This window comes from Dermochelys coriacea, chromosome 14 (assembly GCF_009764565.3).
Source record: "Dermochelys coriacea isolate rDerCor1 chromosome 14, rDerCor1.pri.v4, whole genome shotgun sequence".
In the NCBI taxonomy this organism is placed as follows: Eukaryota; Metazoa; Chordata; order Testudines; family Dermochelyidae; genus Dermochelys; species Dermochelys coriacea.
In genome coordinates, this window is record NC_050081.1 from 15810417 (window position 1) to 15828825 (window position 18409).

At 45.2% G+C, this 18409-nt stretch overlaps 1 protein-coding gene across 4 annotated transcripts in view; it reads left to right on the forward strand.

Moving 5' to 3' along the window:
* Positions 1-18409, forward strand: part of LOC119842929 (SAP30 binding protein) — a 62986-nt gene that overhangs the window by 29401 nt on the left and 15176 nt on the right. For all 4 annotated transcript variants that reach the window (XM_038371746.2, XM_038371745.2, XM_038371744.2 and 1 more), the window contains one exon: positions 6199-6241. In XM_038371746.2, coding sequence (XP_038227674.1) covers positions 6199-6241 — 43 coding nt within the window. The remainder of the gene's footprint in view (positions 1-6198; positions 6242-18409) is intronic.

The window sequence follows — 18409 nt, forward strand, 5'->3', positions numbered from 1 at the left end:
TCATTGTTCCATTACAAAGAGCCACAGGAGACACATTAAAGAGCCACTTATGGCTCGCGAGCCACAGTCGGAGTATGACTGAGCTGACTTATCCTTTTCCAGTGCTTTATGTATATAGTACCATGAATGCTTCTGGTGCCTTATGTAAACAGATCAGATCCCTTACTCTGGGGGTTTAAAATTTTCCTCCACTTGTATTACAGTCAAAATATCTTCCTTTTCTTAAATGCTCTGGAAAACTTGTTAGTCAGTGTCAAGAAATGCATATTCTTTTCCACTTACCATGCTAAAGAATGGCAACCCCTGCACTTTTACATTGTGTCTCTTTATTTTATTCCTCAAAGCTTTCTCTCCCTCAACTTTTAACTTGGTCTGGGATCAGATCCATACCACATTAAATACAGTGAACTGTTTTTTCTTAAAATTTAAACACCCTCACTTCTGTTTCATGTGTTGAAGCCTATGCTAAAATCTCAAGGGGAACCGTGCAGAGTAAAGCCTTTGTTTATATGAAGTCCCGCGAACCCTAATGGGAGTTATGTCTAAGGCCGTGTCCACACTACAGGCGCTATAGTGGCATAGCTACAGCGCTATCGCTGCACTGCTGTAACCTCGTAACGTCGATGCAGACTACAACAATGGAAGGGGCTTTTCCATCACTGTAGGAACTCCACCTGCCTGAGTGACAGTAACTAGATTGAGGGGAAGCATTCTTCCGTCAGTCTAGCTGCCTCTGTGCTCGGGCTTAGGTCAACATAGCTGTGGTGCTCAGAGGTGTAGATTTCTACCTTTGTCAACCTGTATTTTAAGTATACACCAGGCCTTAATGCAGGGGTGGTCAAACTATGGCCATATCCGGCTCGCGGGACTGTTGTGCCTGGTCCCTGAGCTCCCGGCCAGGAAGGCTCACCCCTGGCCCCTCCCCACCAGCAATGCCGCCACACGGGCAGCACGGCTTGTGCACGCCCACGTCCCAGGCTTTCAAATAAGCCTGTCCTGCCTCTCTGAGCGGCGGGGGAAAGGGGGAGTTGGATAAGGGGCAGGAGGTCCCGGGGGGCAGTTGGATGGGGTGGAGGTTTGTTCACTCCTGCTTTAATGCTGTGTGGACCTTTTGAGAAGTTAGAAGTTCTGTGCTCCCAGGAGGTGCTGGTGGATGTGGACAGTCTGAGTTCTAATCTCTTAGCCATTGTCTAAAGCCTTGTCTACGCTACTGGGGTATGTTGACCTAAATTACGCTACTCTAGCTACATGAATAACATAACTGCTGTCGACGTAGTTTAGGTCGACTTACCACAGTGTCTTCACTGCACTGTGTCGATGGGACACTCTCCCGTTGACTTATCTTACTCTTCTCGGGGATCAGGTGTACTGGAGTCAACTGGAGAGCATTCTGCCATCACTTTAGTCGGTCTTCACTAGACCTGATAAATGAACACCTGCTGTATCAATTGTAGCAGCGTCGATCTCCCTGGTAGTGAAGACAAATCCTTAGGACTTGTCTACACGTGGAATTATTCTGAGTTAACTTCATGTGTGGACTCGTATACTGGAAGGGAGAAAAAGTGGCTCTTTCTGAATTCATTTCACACATTTTGGAAGAAGATGCTTTTATTCTGGAATAAATGTCCCCATATGGAGTTAGTCTGGAATAGCTATGGCATTCCAAAATAACTTTCATGTGTAGACAAGCCCTTACTGTATGACTTTGGGCAAGATGTTGAAATTCTGTTTTCCCATCTATTATATAGGGATACTTCTTGCCTGGTGCAAAGGATGTTGAGGATTACTAGATGAACAACACTTTACTCACTCAAAGTACCATGTAGGGGCTAAGAACCAGTCCTTCATTTTAATGGCAAGCCATTTTTAAGGTTTGAAATGAGGGACTTAGTGAAAGGTTGGTTAGATGCCTTCAGGTTATTAATCATGAAACAGTAGATATACTTCATTCATCAGTAAGAAAAATTCATATCTTCTGGGCAGAGGGTATGGTTATGATTCCTTAGAACTTGTTTTCTTCATTGTGCATGTTTAGAGTTTCTTATGTCTTGGTTGTGCCCTAAGGATGTGGAGACTGGACTTGATGCTGTGACTGCAGTTCTGGATAGTCTGGAGATGATGGCATCATGCCTGTCTTGTACAGATGGCTCCTTTGGTTAAGTAAATATCTACCAAGTGTTAGGGTGATCCATTTTGTATAAACCGCCATAAATGCGGAAGACTCTTTCCTTCTAGGAACTATAGAGCGCAAACCAAGATAAAGAAACATTTTCCTCCCGGAAATCAATACTGTATTTGTGATTTTTGGAATTTCATAGAATATCACCAATCCTGTTCAGTTCTAATTTATTTGTGATGTGTTACAGGTCTTAAAACTCAATTTTTGATGCTTAAAACAAGAATGTTATCAAGGAATTTCAGTCATCCAGTTGCTACTGTTAAGACTGTTTGCTCTTTCCTGAGGCCTGGCCTACACTACAGGGGTAGGTCGACGTAAGCTGCCTAGTATTGACCTAGCTGTGGAAGTGTCTTTGCTTAAATTTGGCTCCTGTCAGTGTAAGTGCCTATTTAGTAACACCACGTCCCTGAACAGCATAGTCACGATCGGTGTAATTAGGTTAATGCAGGAGCTGTCCCACAATGCCTCACACTGACAATACAATCAATACAAGCGCTCCTAGTGAGAACGCACACTGCTGACACAAGGAGCCAAGTGTGAACACACACAAGCTATTTAATTTGAGATGGATCACTTGACAATTACCTGTTCTGTTCATTCCCTTTGAAGCACCTGGCATTGGCCGCTCTTGGAAGACAGAATACTGGACTAGATGAACCATTGGTCTAACCCACTATGGCTGTTCTTATGTTAAGTAGTTAGATCAGCATAATTTCGTAGTGTAGACAATGGCCTCAGTTTCAGATTTACCATTGCAATGATTGCTCCAGATGATTTAAAGGTGACCTGCAAATGGTGTTTTGAAAATTCAGCAACTTTACCTATATATGGTAAATGCCCTTCTTAGCAGTTATTAGCTTAAAATCATAAGTGAGTGGCCTGCTGAATGCTTTCTTTGGTTATTTGGGAAAGTTACCACATTTCTAAAAGCTGTTAAAGGTGACCAAAGGAAATGGTCAGAAATTCAAGTATGTTCATCGCAGTATAATTCATTCCAGGGGGATCTCTTTCCATCATTGTGTACCATTCTCATTCATGAATTAATGTCATCTAGGTATTCCTTGTAGAAAAACCAGGGGAGGTTAGAACTCTAAGGACTAGGGACAATAGGTGCTTACTGAAGTAGTCCTCTTTTCCCATGGGTATCCCCTCAGAAGAAATAACCACCTCACTCTGAGTGGAGTAAAAAGTAGTGTTTTCTTTTTGTGTGATAATATGTATATAGTAAGATCTGTTAGGCTGTGGAATAGTCTCCCATGAGACAGTGCTTGAGACATGATTAAATCACTCTAGGCACAGTCTGGCATTGGTTGGAGGGGAAGGACCCAATGATTCTCTTCCATATCTGTAACTGTATGAACTTGTTTTTTCATAGGCTAATCTGTTGTGCTCATTCTTGGTATGTGAATATTTCACATTTTATGAATTTGCCCTCACAGCAATCCTATGAGGTAGAGAAGGATTATCCCCATTTTACAGATGGGCTGCTGAGGCACACACAGTTAGTGATTTACCCCACATCACCTGAATCCTAGTCCAGTGCTTTAACCTGAAGACAGTGTCCCTCTTCTCAGTGGATACTTAAAATTACTTGCTGGGAAATTTCCTGCAGACTCCTAATTTAATGATTATATTCAGGAGAAAATTAAAAATAGACAGACACTTATTATCCATCAAAAGGCTTTTAAATGGCCTGAGAGAATAAGTGGTAGGATACTGGCATCTAGAGACCACACTGTGGGCACATTAGCTATATATAGGAAGATCAGTACTATCAAAGACACAATAGTCCAATCCACTTCAGTTCCACATAAAAGGACAAGACTGGTTCCTAGCCAGCTGGCTAGCAGGCACATGTGTTCCTCCGTGTACCTCATTTTTAAAAATAGCCTCAGCCTTATGTTTCTATGACCCGAATGTACTCGCAGCCACAATGCTTTTTAATGAAAGGCGGTAAATATCACTACACTGCATTTAGTTCTACAAAAGGAATGCTGGGTTTTTGATCCCAAAGGCAGTGAAGCCCTCTGGGAATTGGTGATTTTTATAATGCCAACCTGAATTTGGCACAGCAAATGTGCAAATTAGCTTACTGACCTCTCCTTCTCTTCCCCTCACCCAACATAAAAAACCCCTCCTTAATGGAGTATAGTGGTGAAAGTTTGGTTGCTAAGCAACAAGGAAGCAGCATTGTGTTCATTTCAGGTTGAATGAATAGATTCAGTGTTCTGAGAAGCTGAGGAATTTTGGACTCGGAGCCCAATGAATTATGAAAGGCTTTTTTGGGAAGAGGGAGGTGGTTAGAATACTGTTGCCACGGCTGCTTCAGAGTCCTTGTGTCATTTGGGGAGAATTGTGTAAGAACTAGTCATTTTCCTGGGACCTTCGAAGTGTTTTGATGCTTGCTTCCCAAACCTTGCCCTGGATAATCTTTCACCACATTCTCAAGACCACCTTTTTCCATAACCCCCATTCTCTTGTAGAAATCCATACTGCCAAATTCTTCTCTTACACATATGTAAATGTAAGTTCAAAATAACCTCACAGGAGTGTAACCATGAACAGTTCGGCTCATGGTGGTCTCACTATTTAGCAATCCTCTCAAATCAGCAATATTTCCTGATGCAATGAGTAACTCTTGCTTTCAGTATAGCCGCTCTTATCTGAGGCGCTCTGTCAGCAAACATAATGAACTGGTGTTGCTTCTGAGCCCGCCTTGCATTGCAGTGCTAACTCTGGTGCTTGGATGTTACTATTCTGTAGTGCTAATCGCACTGTTGGGAGTATCTTGTCACTTCTCCATTTGACTACTTCCCCTTTTTCATGGTGGTCTCACTGAGATCTTGGACAGCATTGGGGTTTACCAAACAATTTATATGGGATCTTGTTTCCATTTATGTCCCTTTAAGGGAATTCTAATATTGAAGTCTGAGATGTGAATGAATAAAAAGGCTCCCTAACAAAAGGGAGACATACTATGGCTGTGCACTATTGGCTAAGTGTGTTTAGGGGTGGACTGAGTGTTATCCACTGTCAATGGTCAGGTACCAGGCATGATGAATCAATGGTCTTAAGACCTGATAGTCCCTCCCACCGCCCCAGGTGTTGAATACCACAACTGTCACTGAAGTTACTGGGAGCTGAGAATGCTCAGTGCTTGTAGAAATCAACCCTTAATTCCTCAATAAAATTGTCTTTACAAGAATAAAAAGCATCCTGTAAGGGTTTGATGGCTTTTGTGATGTCGGTAGATCTGCTGAAAAGGATCTGTGGGTTATAGTGGATCACAAACTGAATGAGTCAACAGTGTGATGCAGTTGCAAAAAAGGCTAGTATCATCATTTTGGAGGTGTATTAGCAGGAGTGTTGAATGTAATTGTCCCACTCTTCTTGGCATTGGTTAGGCTTCAACTGGAATACCTGTTCACTTCTGGAAACCATACTTTAAGAAACATGTGAACAGATTGGAGAGAGTCTAGAGAAGAACAACAAAAAGGATAAAAAGTTTAGAAAATCTGACCTATGAGGAAAAGTTAAGAATACTGGGCATCTTTAGTCTTGAGAAAAGAGACTGAGGGAACCTGATAAGTTTTCAAATATGTTAAGTGTTCTAAAGAGGACAGTGATCAATTGTTCTCCACAGCTACTGAAGGCAAGACAAGAATAATGGGCTTGATAAGAGCAAGGGAGATTTTAGATTAGGAAAACATTTCTGATTATAAGGCTAGTTCTGGAATAAGCTTCCCACAGAGGTTGTGGAATCCCTATCATTGGAGGTTTGTAAGAACAGATTGAACAAACACCTGTCAGAGAAGACTGTCTAGGTTGACTTGAACCTGCTTCAACAGAGGGCTGGACTTGATGACTTCTTGAGGTCCCATTTCTGATTCTGAGGGTGAGCATTGCCTTGTGTTTTAATATTTTACATTCCTTTCTGAGAGCTAATGTATACATTTGAGTAGCCAATGACTCTAGTGCATGACCTATCTTGCTAACCTTGTTATATTTTCCTTCATCAGGAGTTCTCAGAACTGGAGAAGAGAGATCCCCAGGAGCTAGTTGGTAAGTTGACATAATGCTATATATCTTAAAATATACATGCAAACCATCTCTTTTTTTGCTTCTCTCTCTCCACTAATGAAGGTCTTGGATCCCTTCAGTTTATGCAGTTTTTAATTGGCTTATCCTCTGTGCTCATTTTCATCTCAGTGGAATATTTTCAGTGACTTAATCTACTGGGCTAATGTTTGTTTGGCTTGAACTTCGGACGGGAGGCAGTCATGCCCAAAATGTGTGCAAATATTTTTGTATGCAACTACAATATAGGGGAAATACAAAAAGTTTGTCTTTTTTTAATTCATCTCGAAAATAAAAACTAGTAATGATTTTCTCCAGGCAGCCTCTTTCAGAACCCTCATATAATAGGGGAAAGGGAGAGACTTAAGGAAATTGTTGATGAGGCCATTTTCAGTAGCACTACTGCTAGCTTTATTTTCTATTTAAAGTATGGATGTATTCGCAAAAAGAAAAGGAGTACTTGTGGCACCTTAGAGACTAACAAATTTATTAGAGCATAAGCTTTCGTGAGCTACAGCTCACTTCATCGGATGCATTTGCTCACTAAGCTCATGCTCAGATAAATTTGTTAGTCTCTAAGGTGCCACAAGTACTCCTTTTCTTTTTATCCTCGATAGTGTGAGCAATGCACTGTGGGTACCTATCCCAAACTCCAGCTCGACAGCTTCTGTCACTAAGTGTTGTGGGAAGGCGGAGTGGATTGCGGCATACCTTGGGACTGGGCTTCATGTCCCGTGATGCATTGCTTTCTGTCCCAGCACTCCATGGGCTTCTGACTTTCTTTCACAGCATTTTTTTTGCAACAGCCCTCCTTTGCTGTGCACCTTGGCATCTTTGTGAGAAGATGCTGCACTGCTCTCCTATGCTTTAACTGTCACAAAGACATCGCGGATGGCAGTGCAGTTAATCGTGAAGTTCCTAACTGAAGAAGACTCGCAGGTGCCTGACATGTTGCGTGATATGGATAGGAGCAATTTTAGATTGCTTTTGGCATTCACAGAACAGCTGCATAGGGTAGATCGTCGCTTTTGGGGTTGGGAAACAAGTACTGAATGATGGGATCTTATCATGCAGTGTGGATGAAGAGCAGTAACTACAGAACTTTTTAGATGCAGAAAGCCACCTTCCTAAAACTGCCCTATCGGTAGAGAAGCGTGTGGCAATCGCTGTGTGGAAGCTGGTGACTCCAGACTGCTAGTGGTCGGTTGCGAATCAATTTGGAGTGGGGAAGTCAACCATTGGGGCTGTGTTAATACAAGTGTGCAAGGGAAATGTGCATGATATAGTGGATAGCTTTGTAGAAATGGGTTTCCGTAACTGTGGAGGGGCAATAGATGGCACACACATTCCAATTTTGGCATCAGATCACCTTGCGACAGAGTACATCAATAGGAAGGGGTACTTCTTCATGGCGTTGCAGGCGCTTGCGGATCACTGTGGGTGTTTCACTGACATCAGCGCAGGGTGGTCTGGAAAGGTGCATGACTCATGCATCTTCAGGAACACTGGCCTGTACAGAAAGCTACAAGCGGGGATTTTCTTTCGAAACCAGAAGATTACAGTGGGAGATGTTGAAATGCCCATAGTGATCTTGGGAGACCCGACATACCCCTTACAGCTGTGGCTCATGAAACCTTACACAGGACACCTGGACAGCAGTAAGGAGCAGTTCAACAGGCTGAGTAGGTGCCGCATGACAGTTGAATGTGCCTTTGACAGATTAAAGGTGCGCTGGCGATGCCTTTATGGCAGGTTAGACCTTAATTAATATAATATAATCCTGTAGTCATAGCTGCATGTTGCATAATCTCTGTGAAGCTAAAATGAAAGGTTTGCTCTGGGATGGAGTGCTGAGGCAGACTGCTTGGCTGCTGATTTTGAGCAGTCAGATACTAGGGCCCTCAGAGGGGGGCAATATGAATCAGGGAGGCCTTGAAGCAACACTTCGAAAATGAGAACCAGTAATGTGTATATCTCTGTGATTGGTTCTTCAATGTTACATTACATGTAGTTTTCCTAGGAAACAATGGTGACATTTGGGGCCTTGTGTTCTGGTAAGCAAATGATTAAAATGCCTGTGCATGTATTGGTAGTGCCTGCAATCTCAATTTGTATAAAACAAAGAAAGATGATTTACCATTTGAAAACTTTGATTTTATTGCACAAGAAACAGCACACACAAAGATGCTTGGTGGGAAAAGAGGAACCAGGGAAGGGCAGACTTTCACAGCTGTGTATAGGTCCAGCTATCATTGTGAAAGTTGTCCAAGGGGGTGGAGTGAATGGGAAAACGAGAAGTCCCAGAAAGTGGAAAGGAATGTGGAGTTTGGAGGGTGGGGAAGAGCATGGGAAAAAGTTCTGAATATGCTTCAGGGGAGGGTGAGCACGGGTGTGCTCAGTCTGCAGAATTATTAAGGACTTCAGTATTTGCATTTGCTCCTCCATTACTTCAGTCATCCACTCAGTTGCATCCTTAACAAACTCCTGATTCTTTCTTCTGTCCTGCTGTTCAGATTCCCAGCACTCCTTGTGTTCCATTTTCTCTGCATTGGAGCAGTGCAGTACCTCCCTGAACACTTCTTCTTTGCTGTGTCTTGGGCCCTTTCTTATCTGGCAGAGATGGTTGGTTAGGGTGTATGGGGTGTTCCTGAAGGCCATATTTGCCGAAGCAAGGGGAAAATGCACAGAAGCAGGATTGTTAAATTAATGCACAGCATTCAGACTTTTCAGTTAAATACACCTTTTACAACATTGCAATCACTTTCTCTCTGACCCTAGCCAGGCACCACATCTCCACGAACACCCAAAGCATGGTGAGTGGCAGGTGGGCCACTCCACATGGGGAAAAGAGCGCGCACACTTTCTGCAAGGGTCGTAGTGCAGCATACTAAGAAAAAAAAAATTCTAAAATTCTCCCACACTTTTCCACAGGCGCGGGTAATTCTAGCAGATATCTCACTGCTAAGGGTAAGCAGGGAAAATAGCATAAATCTACTCCATGCTTGTGGCTTCCTCTCTGCTCCCTATGCTGCTCACCTGTGTGCCACTTTGGTCCCTGCACAGTGGTGGCTGAATGATGCAGGAAAGATCCCTACAATGGGGGAAGGAATAAAGCTGTTCTGCCATGAAACCTTTGACAGAGGATTACCAAATACCTCCAACAAACTTTCCTGGAGATCTCTCTGGAGGATTCCTGTGAGATCTCGGCATGCATCAACACCCTGTTCCGCCATATCGATTAGCTACCCAGGGAAATGTGCAGCTCACAGAAACACAGCCAGCCTTCCTCATTTCTCTAACCTGAACCCACCTCCGCACTACACAAACCACAGCCACTTACCAGGCATCTCTCCTGCTTCTTGCTCACCAGAGAGCAACTGCTGAATCTGGCAAGACACCTCTGGAGTGGAGAACAGTTCCTGGCTGCCAGCCCCACCGGGTGACCCCGACGGGAGCTGCACATAGTCATCTAACTCCACCTCTTCATCAATAACTTCGTCCTCCAGGTTAGGTCCTCTTTCCGCCACCTCCAAAGTATCAGCAGGGCTCTTGGTGGTGGAGGTGGGGTCGCCACCGAGGATAGCATCCAGCTTCTTATAAAACCAGCAGGTCTTAGGTGAAGCACCGGAGCGATGGTTTGCCTCCCTTGTCTTATTGTACGCCTGTCTCAGATCCTTTATCTTCGCACCTCACTTCAGCATCCTGATCATAGGCCTTTTCGCACAAGCCTCAAGAATTGTGCCCATAGGTATCCCAATTCCTATGGCTCAGGTGCAGCTGGGACTGTACAGCCTCTTCTCCCCATGTGCTGATCAGATCCAACAGGTCAGCAAATGTCCAAGCGGGAGAGCTTTTGGTGTAATAACCCGCCATGGTCACCTGAGAAGATGCAATGAGACCTTTCCACACAGAGTCAGCAGGAAATGAAATTTCAAAAATTCCAAGGGGCTTTAAACAGGGAGGGGCGGATGGTTGCTTACCTGGCTGCAAGGCAATGGAGTTCAAACTGCTGACCAGAGCAGTCCTAATGGGCATTGTGGGACACCACCTGGAGGCCAATTAAAGCTATGAAATCAAGCCTGGTGTCTACACTGGCTCTTCATCGACAAAAATTTAGAGGAAAAAGACGTGTCTCATCGGCGTGGCCAAAACTGGGCATTTTTCCCAACAAAAGTCAGATTGCAGTGTGCACGCATTCACTGGTTAGTCAACAAAACTTGGTAGTGTAGACAAGGCCTATGTCTACACTAGCACTTACCTCAGTCAGGGGTGTGGAAAAAACTGACACAAAATTCACCGACAAAAGCTCCAGGGTAGACTCTCCCTCTGACACAACTTCCGCTGCTCGTTGGAGTGGTTTAATTAGGCCAATGGCGGAGCTTTCTCCCGTCAGCATAGAGCAGCTACACAGGAGACCTTACAACAGCACACTTCAGCGGTACAGCTGTAAGGTCTGTAGTGTAGACATGTCTACACGAACAGCGCTGCAGCACATGTGGTGAAGACGCTTTATGCCAACAGGTGAGAGCTCTCCCATTGGCATAAAAAAAACGATCCCCACGAGCTGCATAAACTGTGTGTCAGTAGGAGTGTGTCTCCCACTGACATAGCGCTGTTCACACCGGCACTTACGTTTATTGCGGTTTATTTGCACCCTTGAATGACCTAAGTTTTGCTGACATAAACCGTAGCATGGACATAGCCTAAACCTTAAATTAAAGTACTCTGACACCCCTTCATCCAAAGACTTCTTTGGCCCTAATACTCATTTCATTCTGAGAGAATAACCTCTGTCAAGGCTGACACCCTTGTCCTATTTGAGCCCATAGTTTGGATGACACTCTGTGAAAAGCCTGTGTTTAAAACCTGGGTATGTAGCACCTAGCATAGTCCCCGGTGTCTCAACTTGTTCATGGTTAAGCTGGGTTGGAGACGTGTTAAGAGATGAGACATGAGATCTGCATTAACTTCCTTTCCTAACAGAAGCATGTAAAGGGCAAGCTGCCTACAGCTAAACCATGGTGCTGGGTTACCTAGGGTCAATGTGTGCCGTGCAGGTTTCTGTGCAATGATCTTCAATCAGACTGAACCTTTTGTCAGTCTGATAAATTAGTACTACAATAGTCTTTGCAGTGGAAGAGTGTTTTCGTATTGCAGCAAAGTGCCCGTTGGAGGTTTACAGTTGGAGCCTGGATCAAATATCCCAAATCCTTTCAGCCCAAAAGGAGCATCTAAAGTCCATCTGCAGTACCAGTATGTTGAAAATCTTCCATAGAAGCTGTTTCATAACTATTCAATTTCTCCTTCCCCTAAAGTTTGAAATGCCAGTTCTTTCTGTAGCAATGATAACTGTGCCAAACATTAAAATGAAAGAGCATAGGGAGTACAATATACATCCACGTGTGAAACTTTTTCTTCTCAAGGGATTGTTCATTAGAGCACGTTGGCAGTCAAAAGAACTGCTAGCTACATGAAAAGTGGGAGCAGTTGTAACGCTGATGGCTGGCTGCATCTCCATTTGCCGTTGCTCTATATAGCCCTTCTGAAATACATACTGTTGCAGTAGCCATGGGCAGCAATATACTGATTCTTTCGCTGTGTACAAAGCTGTGCAAGGAGAGAATTTTATTTCAGCCCATACAAAAGGAAGCATCTAGTGCTCTGCATGTTTTAACAAAGTTAAAATATATAAATTTCAGAAAATATGTCCAATATACGCTAGTCTTCCTCTGCATTTCCCAGCCCACAAAGAGCTGTTAATTAAGAGTGGCATTTCAAAGATGGATGACTCAGTGACATGTTAATGCCTCGTATTCTTTCCTGTGATTCTGCTTTTTGCTTCCAAGAAATTATGGAAACCCACACTTCCAGTAATGTATTAGAAAGCAAATCTGTTTTGGATGGAAGAGAATGCAGACCATGCTCCATTTGGGCTTGCCTGGGTTTTATTGCATGTGACTTCTCCATTTGCCAGTGCTTCACAGATCTTTGGCCCTCTTACATATAGAGGTACTGTCAGCTGGTGCCACACTAGCCATAATTAAGGCTCTGATTTTTTTTTTTAATTTTTTTCATGGCGGTCACAGAAATCATGGCTTCCATTACTTTCTATGACCACCTTGACTTCCGCAGCAGCTGGTGCAGCTAGCCCCAGGGCCAGCTGTGCCAGCCACTGCTGGATTGATCCATGGCCTGCCACACCAGCTACTACTGGAGAGGCTCCAGGCAGCAGGCTCCTAGTCCATCAGAGCAGTGGCTAGTGAGGCTGGTCCTGTGGACTGCCAGAGCAGAAGTCCTGGGGGCAACCCCAGGGAGTGTCTGAGCAGCGGTCCCGGGGGGCTGCCCTGGGGTCAGCCACAATGGCCACTGCTAAGGCAATCCCAGGCACTTGGCTCCGGGGAGTGGCAGCCCAGGGGCACCTGGAGGCTGTCCAGAAAGCAGTCCCCAGGAGCAGCAGCCGGGGTGCAGTCAATCCCAAGCACTGGAGAAGGGCCCCCTGAGCAGCAGGACCCCAAAAGTAGAGTTTTAGTTGGGTATTTTTTTGGTAAAAATCATGGGCAGGTCACGTGCCGTAAATTATTTATTTATTGTCCGTGACCTGTTCGTGACTTTTACCAAAAATACCCATGACTAAATCTTAGCCTTATCTGTAATGCATGGCTGCTTAAAGTACAGCACACAAAGCCCTGATCTACACTACGAGTTTAGATTGAATTAAGCAGCGTTAGATCGATTTAATTCTGCACCCATCCACGTGAAGTCATTTTTGTCGACTTAAAAGACGCTTTAAAATGGATTTCTGTACTCCTCCCCGACAAGGGGATTAGCAATGAAATCAACATCGCCGGGTCGAATTTGGGGTAGTCGACACAATTTGACGGTATTGGCCTCTGGGAGCTATCCCAGAGTGCTCCATAGTGACCGCTCAACTCAGATGCACTAGACAGGAAAAGCCCCAGAGACTTCTGAATTTCATTTCCTGTTTGGCCAGCATGGCACAGGTGACCATGGAGTCCCAGAATGGCAAAAGAACTCCAGCATGGACCGAACGGGAGGTACTGGGTCTGATCATTGTATGGGGCGACAGATCCGTATTAGAACTCCGTTCCAAAAGATGAAATGCCAAAATATTTGAAAAAAATCTCCAAGGGCGTGAAGGACAGAGGCTATAACAGGGACCCACAGCAGTGGCGTGTGAAAATTAAGGAGCTCAGGCAAGCCTACCAAAGAGGCAAACAGCTGCTCTGGGTCAGAGCCCCAGACATGCCATCTCTGTGATGAGCTGCATGCAATTCTAGGGGGTGTTCCACTGCCCCATCCCTGTACGTGGACTCCTTGAAGGGGGGAGCCTCATGCAACAGGGATGAGGATTTAGGGGATGAAGAGGAGGATGAAACAGTTCTCCCCAACAGCCAGGAACAGTTTATCGCCCTGGATCCAATACCCTCCCAAGGCAGGATCCCAGACCTTGAAGGCAGATGAGACACCTCAGGTGAGTGTACCTTTGTAAATATAATACATGGTTTAAAAGCAAGCATGTTTAATTTACCCTGAAGACTTGGGATGCATTCGTGACCAGTACAGCTACTGGAAAAATCTGTTAACATGTCCGGGGATAGAGTGGAAATCCTCCAGGGACATCTCCATGACACTCTCCTGTAGGTATTCCCAAAGCCTTTGCAAAAGGTTTCTGGGGAGGGCAGCCTTATTCCGTCCTCCATGGTAGGACACTTTACCACGCCAGGCCAGTAGCATGTAGTCTGGAATCCTTGCATAACAAAGCATGGCACCATGTGGTCTGGGTGCTTGGTATGGGAAATGAAGGCGCTGCTGTTTGAAACCATACCACATGTTATGAAGGTTAAAGAAGCCAAAAGACTATGGCTTACCATGGCTGCCTGCAAGCCAAATTCTGTTGCCTGGCCCTGCGTGTGTGATCTCTCACACCAAACCAGCAGGCCCGCAAAATAAGACCTTGTACCGAAAGCACATGTACTATGTAATGTTAACAGCTTCGTTCACCGTGAAACAGTCTACCTATTGTTCTCTAAAATAGTCATTTTAAATACTACTACTACTACTACTCCCTTTTTTCTCCCCTCCCGCAGCTGCAAATGTTTCAACACTCCCCCATCATCTCCATCCCAGTGGCTAGCTCAGATAAGGTGGAAAAAAATGCACTTGCGATGAAATGTTCTCTGAGCTTATGCAGTCCTCCTGCACTGAAAGAGCTCAGCAAAATGCGTGGAAGCAAACAATGTCAGAGTCCAGGAAAGCACAAAATGAACGCGAGGACAGGAGGCGGGAGCAAGAGGAGAGGTGGTGGCAGTGTGATGAGAGGAAGCAAGATGCAATGCTGAGGCTACTGGAGGATCAAACTGATAAGCTCCGGCATCTGGTGGAGCTGCAGGAAAGGCAGCAGGAGTACAGACCACCGCTGCAGCCCCTGTGTAACCGCCTGCCCTCCTCCCCAAGTTCCATAGCCTCCTCACCCAGACGCCCAAGAACGCAGGCGGGGCACCCCCGGGCACCCAACCACTCCACCCCAGAGGACTGCCCAAGCAACAGAAGGCTAGTATTCAATAAGTTTTGTAGTGCAGTGTGCCCTTGTCCTTCCCTTCTCCCCCACCCCTCCTGGGCTACTTTGGCAGTTATCCCCCATTTGTGTGACAAATTAATAAAGAATGCATGAATTTGAAACAACAATGACTTTATTGCCTCTGCAAACGGTGATCGAAGGGGGGAGGTTGGTTGGCTTTCAGGGAAGTAGTGAACCAAGGGGGCGGGTTTTCAGCAAGAAGAAACAAACAGAACTGTCACACCATAGCCTGGCAAGTAATGAAACTGGTCTTTCAAAGCTTCTCTGATGCACAGCACGCCCTGCTGTGCTCTTTTAACCACCCTGGTGTCTGGCTGCACGTAATCAGCAGGCAGGTGATTTGCGTCAACTTCCCACCCCGCCATAAACATCTCCCCCCCCCCCTTACTCTCATAGATAATGCTTTCTGTGTGCCCCACAATAACAATGGGAATATCGGTTTTGCTGAGGTCCGTCAGTCAGTAAACTGCGCCAGCGCGCTTTTAAATGTCCAAATGCACATGCTACCACCCTTCTGCACTTGCTCAGCATATAGTTGAACAAACAGCTTCTGACTACTGTGTATGGCTTCATGAGCCATGGTATTAAGGGGTAGGCTGGGTCCCCAAGGATAACTACAGGCATTTCAGCATCCCCAATGGTTATTTTCTGGTCTGGGAAGTAAGTCCCTTCCTGCAGCTGTTCAAACAGATCAGAGTTCCTGAAGATGCGAGTGTCATGTACCTTTCCCAGCCATCCCACGTTGATGTTGGTGAAACCTCCCTTGTGATCCACCAGTGCTTGCAGCACCATTGAAAAGTACCCCTTGCGAGTTTATGAACTCGCTGCCAAGGTGGTCCAGTCCCAAGATAGGGATATACGTTCCATCTGTCGCCCCACCACAGTTAGGGAATTGGCGTTTCACAGCATGAGCCTGCCCCATTGCCACCAGGATGTCCAAATTGCCAGGGCCCATGCTTTGAGAAAAGTCTGTGTCCATGTCCTTATCACTTTCGTCGCCTCCTCGCCTGCCTTTGCAGTTTCTGGTTCTGAACATACGGCAGGATAATGCATGAGGTGTTTACAATGCTCATAACTGCCGAGGTGATCTGAGCGGGCTCCGTGCTTGCCATGATATGGCGTCTGCAGGAGAGCAGAGTTGCAGCAGAAGCGGTGGCTGACAATGGATGCCACGAGAATAGGTGTTTATAGAGAACGACGAGAGGACCCGCAAGGTGGATTCATGAGAGCAGAGTTGCAGCAGAAGCGGTGGTTCGATGACGACAGTTAGCAGTCCTACTGCACCGGCTGCTGAAAGCAGTATGGCGTCCGCACAGAAAAAAGGCTTGAAACAATTTGTCTGCTGTTCCTTTCACGGAGGAAGGGGCGACTGATGATATGTATCCAAAATCATCTGCAACAATGTTTTTGCCCCATCAGGCATTGGGAGCTTAACCCAGAATTCCAATGGGTGGCGGAGACTGCAGGAACTGTGGGATAGCTACCCACAGTGCAATGCTTCGAAAGTTGCCGCTGGCCACGGTACTGTGAACGCACTCCGCCAACTTAATGCGCTTAGTGGGGAGACGCACAATTGACTGTATAAAATCCCTTCCTAAAAAATTGACTTCTATAAATTCGACCTAATTCTGTAGTGTAGACAAAAGATCTCGTGGTGTACTGGAGTTGTTCAGTCATCAATCCACTGCTTGAAGAGTAGTGCCATACTCACTGTGACTAAAGGGGAAGGCTTTGGTAACTTGTGTTTTTTGCAGAACTCCAGTGTATGGATTGTCTGGAAGTCGTTGCACATGTGCAAATGTTTATCAAATGCTTTCCTGTCTCTAAACCGTTTGTATAGGAGAAGTAAACTCCTGCCTGTTTCCATCTTTTCCTCCCCCCTCCATCCCCACACACAGTGTTTGAACTGAGAACAACCATTTATTTGAACTGGAAGGAACTGACCAGTACACAGTTTCTTCTTTGGCATCTATATTTTTGTCACCCTTTCTACTTTTCCCCCACTTCTTTTGTTGTGCAGCTTGTATTGCCTGGTGTATTGGCCAGAAAAACTACCCATCTGGAGCTGAAGCAGGGTAAAAATAGCAGGCTTTGATTTGATGCTCTGTCTGGTCAAGAACTCTGGCAAGAAAGTATTCATTGACCTCTAGTGCTCTGAACCTTTCCCAAGCACATCCTGATGGTTTAATGGACCTGTGGCTTCTTACCAAAATGCAGGCCTGAATGCAGGTGGGCCTCTCACCCTTCCTGGGGTGAATGCAGTGGCTATCCAAAAAGTAGCTATAAACTTGCACACATTTAATTAAATGCAGTTAAATTCTTTAAACTACATTGTCAGTTGGTGAAAGCAAATCCACAAACCTAGCAAATTGGCCATCTTTGCACACTTTGGAAGAGGATGCCTTGACTTGCTGATCTAGTGGTATCCTTGGAACATGCTCTCAAATATACTTCAACCACAAGCTGATTCATGCAAGTCTGTCTTACAACATGTTCTTCACAAGTTTTCTCATTCCAATCAGATCTATAGCTGCCAGGTATGAATCTTTACTACAAGCCAGAACTTGGGTGTGCCTGAAATGGTGATTCGTGCCAGCCACCTGACTTCCTGAGATCCTTTAGGCTGGAAGCGAGTAGATTGCAGGCTCAATCAGAAGCCACACCCAAATGTTAATACCTCTGATTTTGTATAAAGAGGAAAGCTTTGATATTGCAGAAATAACAGGATGCACAGAGCAACTGGATACATCCTGTGAGGACACATCATGGCATCACTATCTAGTACAGAAGTGGCCAAACTTACTGACCCTCTGAGTGACTTACAACAATCTCCAGAAGTTCAAAAGCTGGGGCACACCTGACAGGGTTCAGGGCTTCTATCCCATGGAAGGCACCTGCAGGGGTTCCACTCCTGCTGAAGCCCTGAGCAATAGCAGGCTGAAGCCCTGAGGGCCCCCCCCCCCCCCCCCCACTGGGCAGAATTCCCTATCCTACCATCCTGTTGCAAGGCAGAGGTCCCAAGCTTCCCTCCCCCCAAGTCTGGTTGGTGGGGGATGGGGAGGGCTCTTCAAGCCACACTTTAACTGTGAAAGAGCCCTATGTGGTTTGGCCACCTCTGATTGAGTACATTCACATCTGCATACATGGAAAGAGATGTAGAGAACAGAGCTCTTAAAAGCTCTCTCTGCATTGTTTACATAAAGGCACTACAAGTAGTGAACAAATAAGACTTGTTAAATCAGCATGTGTGGCTGATTTCTCAGAATGCTGGTGTTCCCAGGATTCTTCTGAATTATAATCCATCTACCAAGTAGGAAAAAATTAATGGAAAAGAGGGCTCTGGAATCTTAAGGTAATCTTGGTATGCACTGATAGAAAGTTGTAGTACCTCAAAAGTATGAATGTAGGCTCCTCTTTGCCATACCTAGCCCTTAATGTAGACTAGGATAAATAACTGAAACCTCTTCTGTTCCATTCGTAGTAAGGCACATCTTTGGAGGAAAAAATAAAACAACCCTGATAACCCTTCCTCCAAAGATTTTTCTCTGGATACA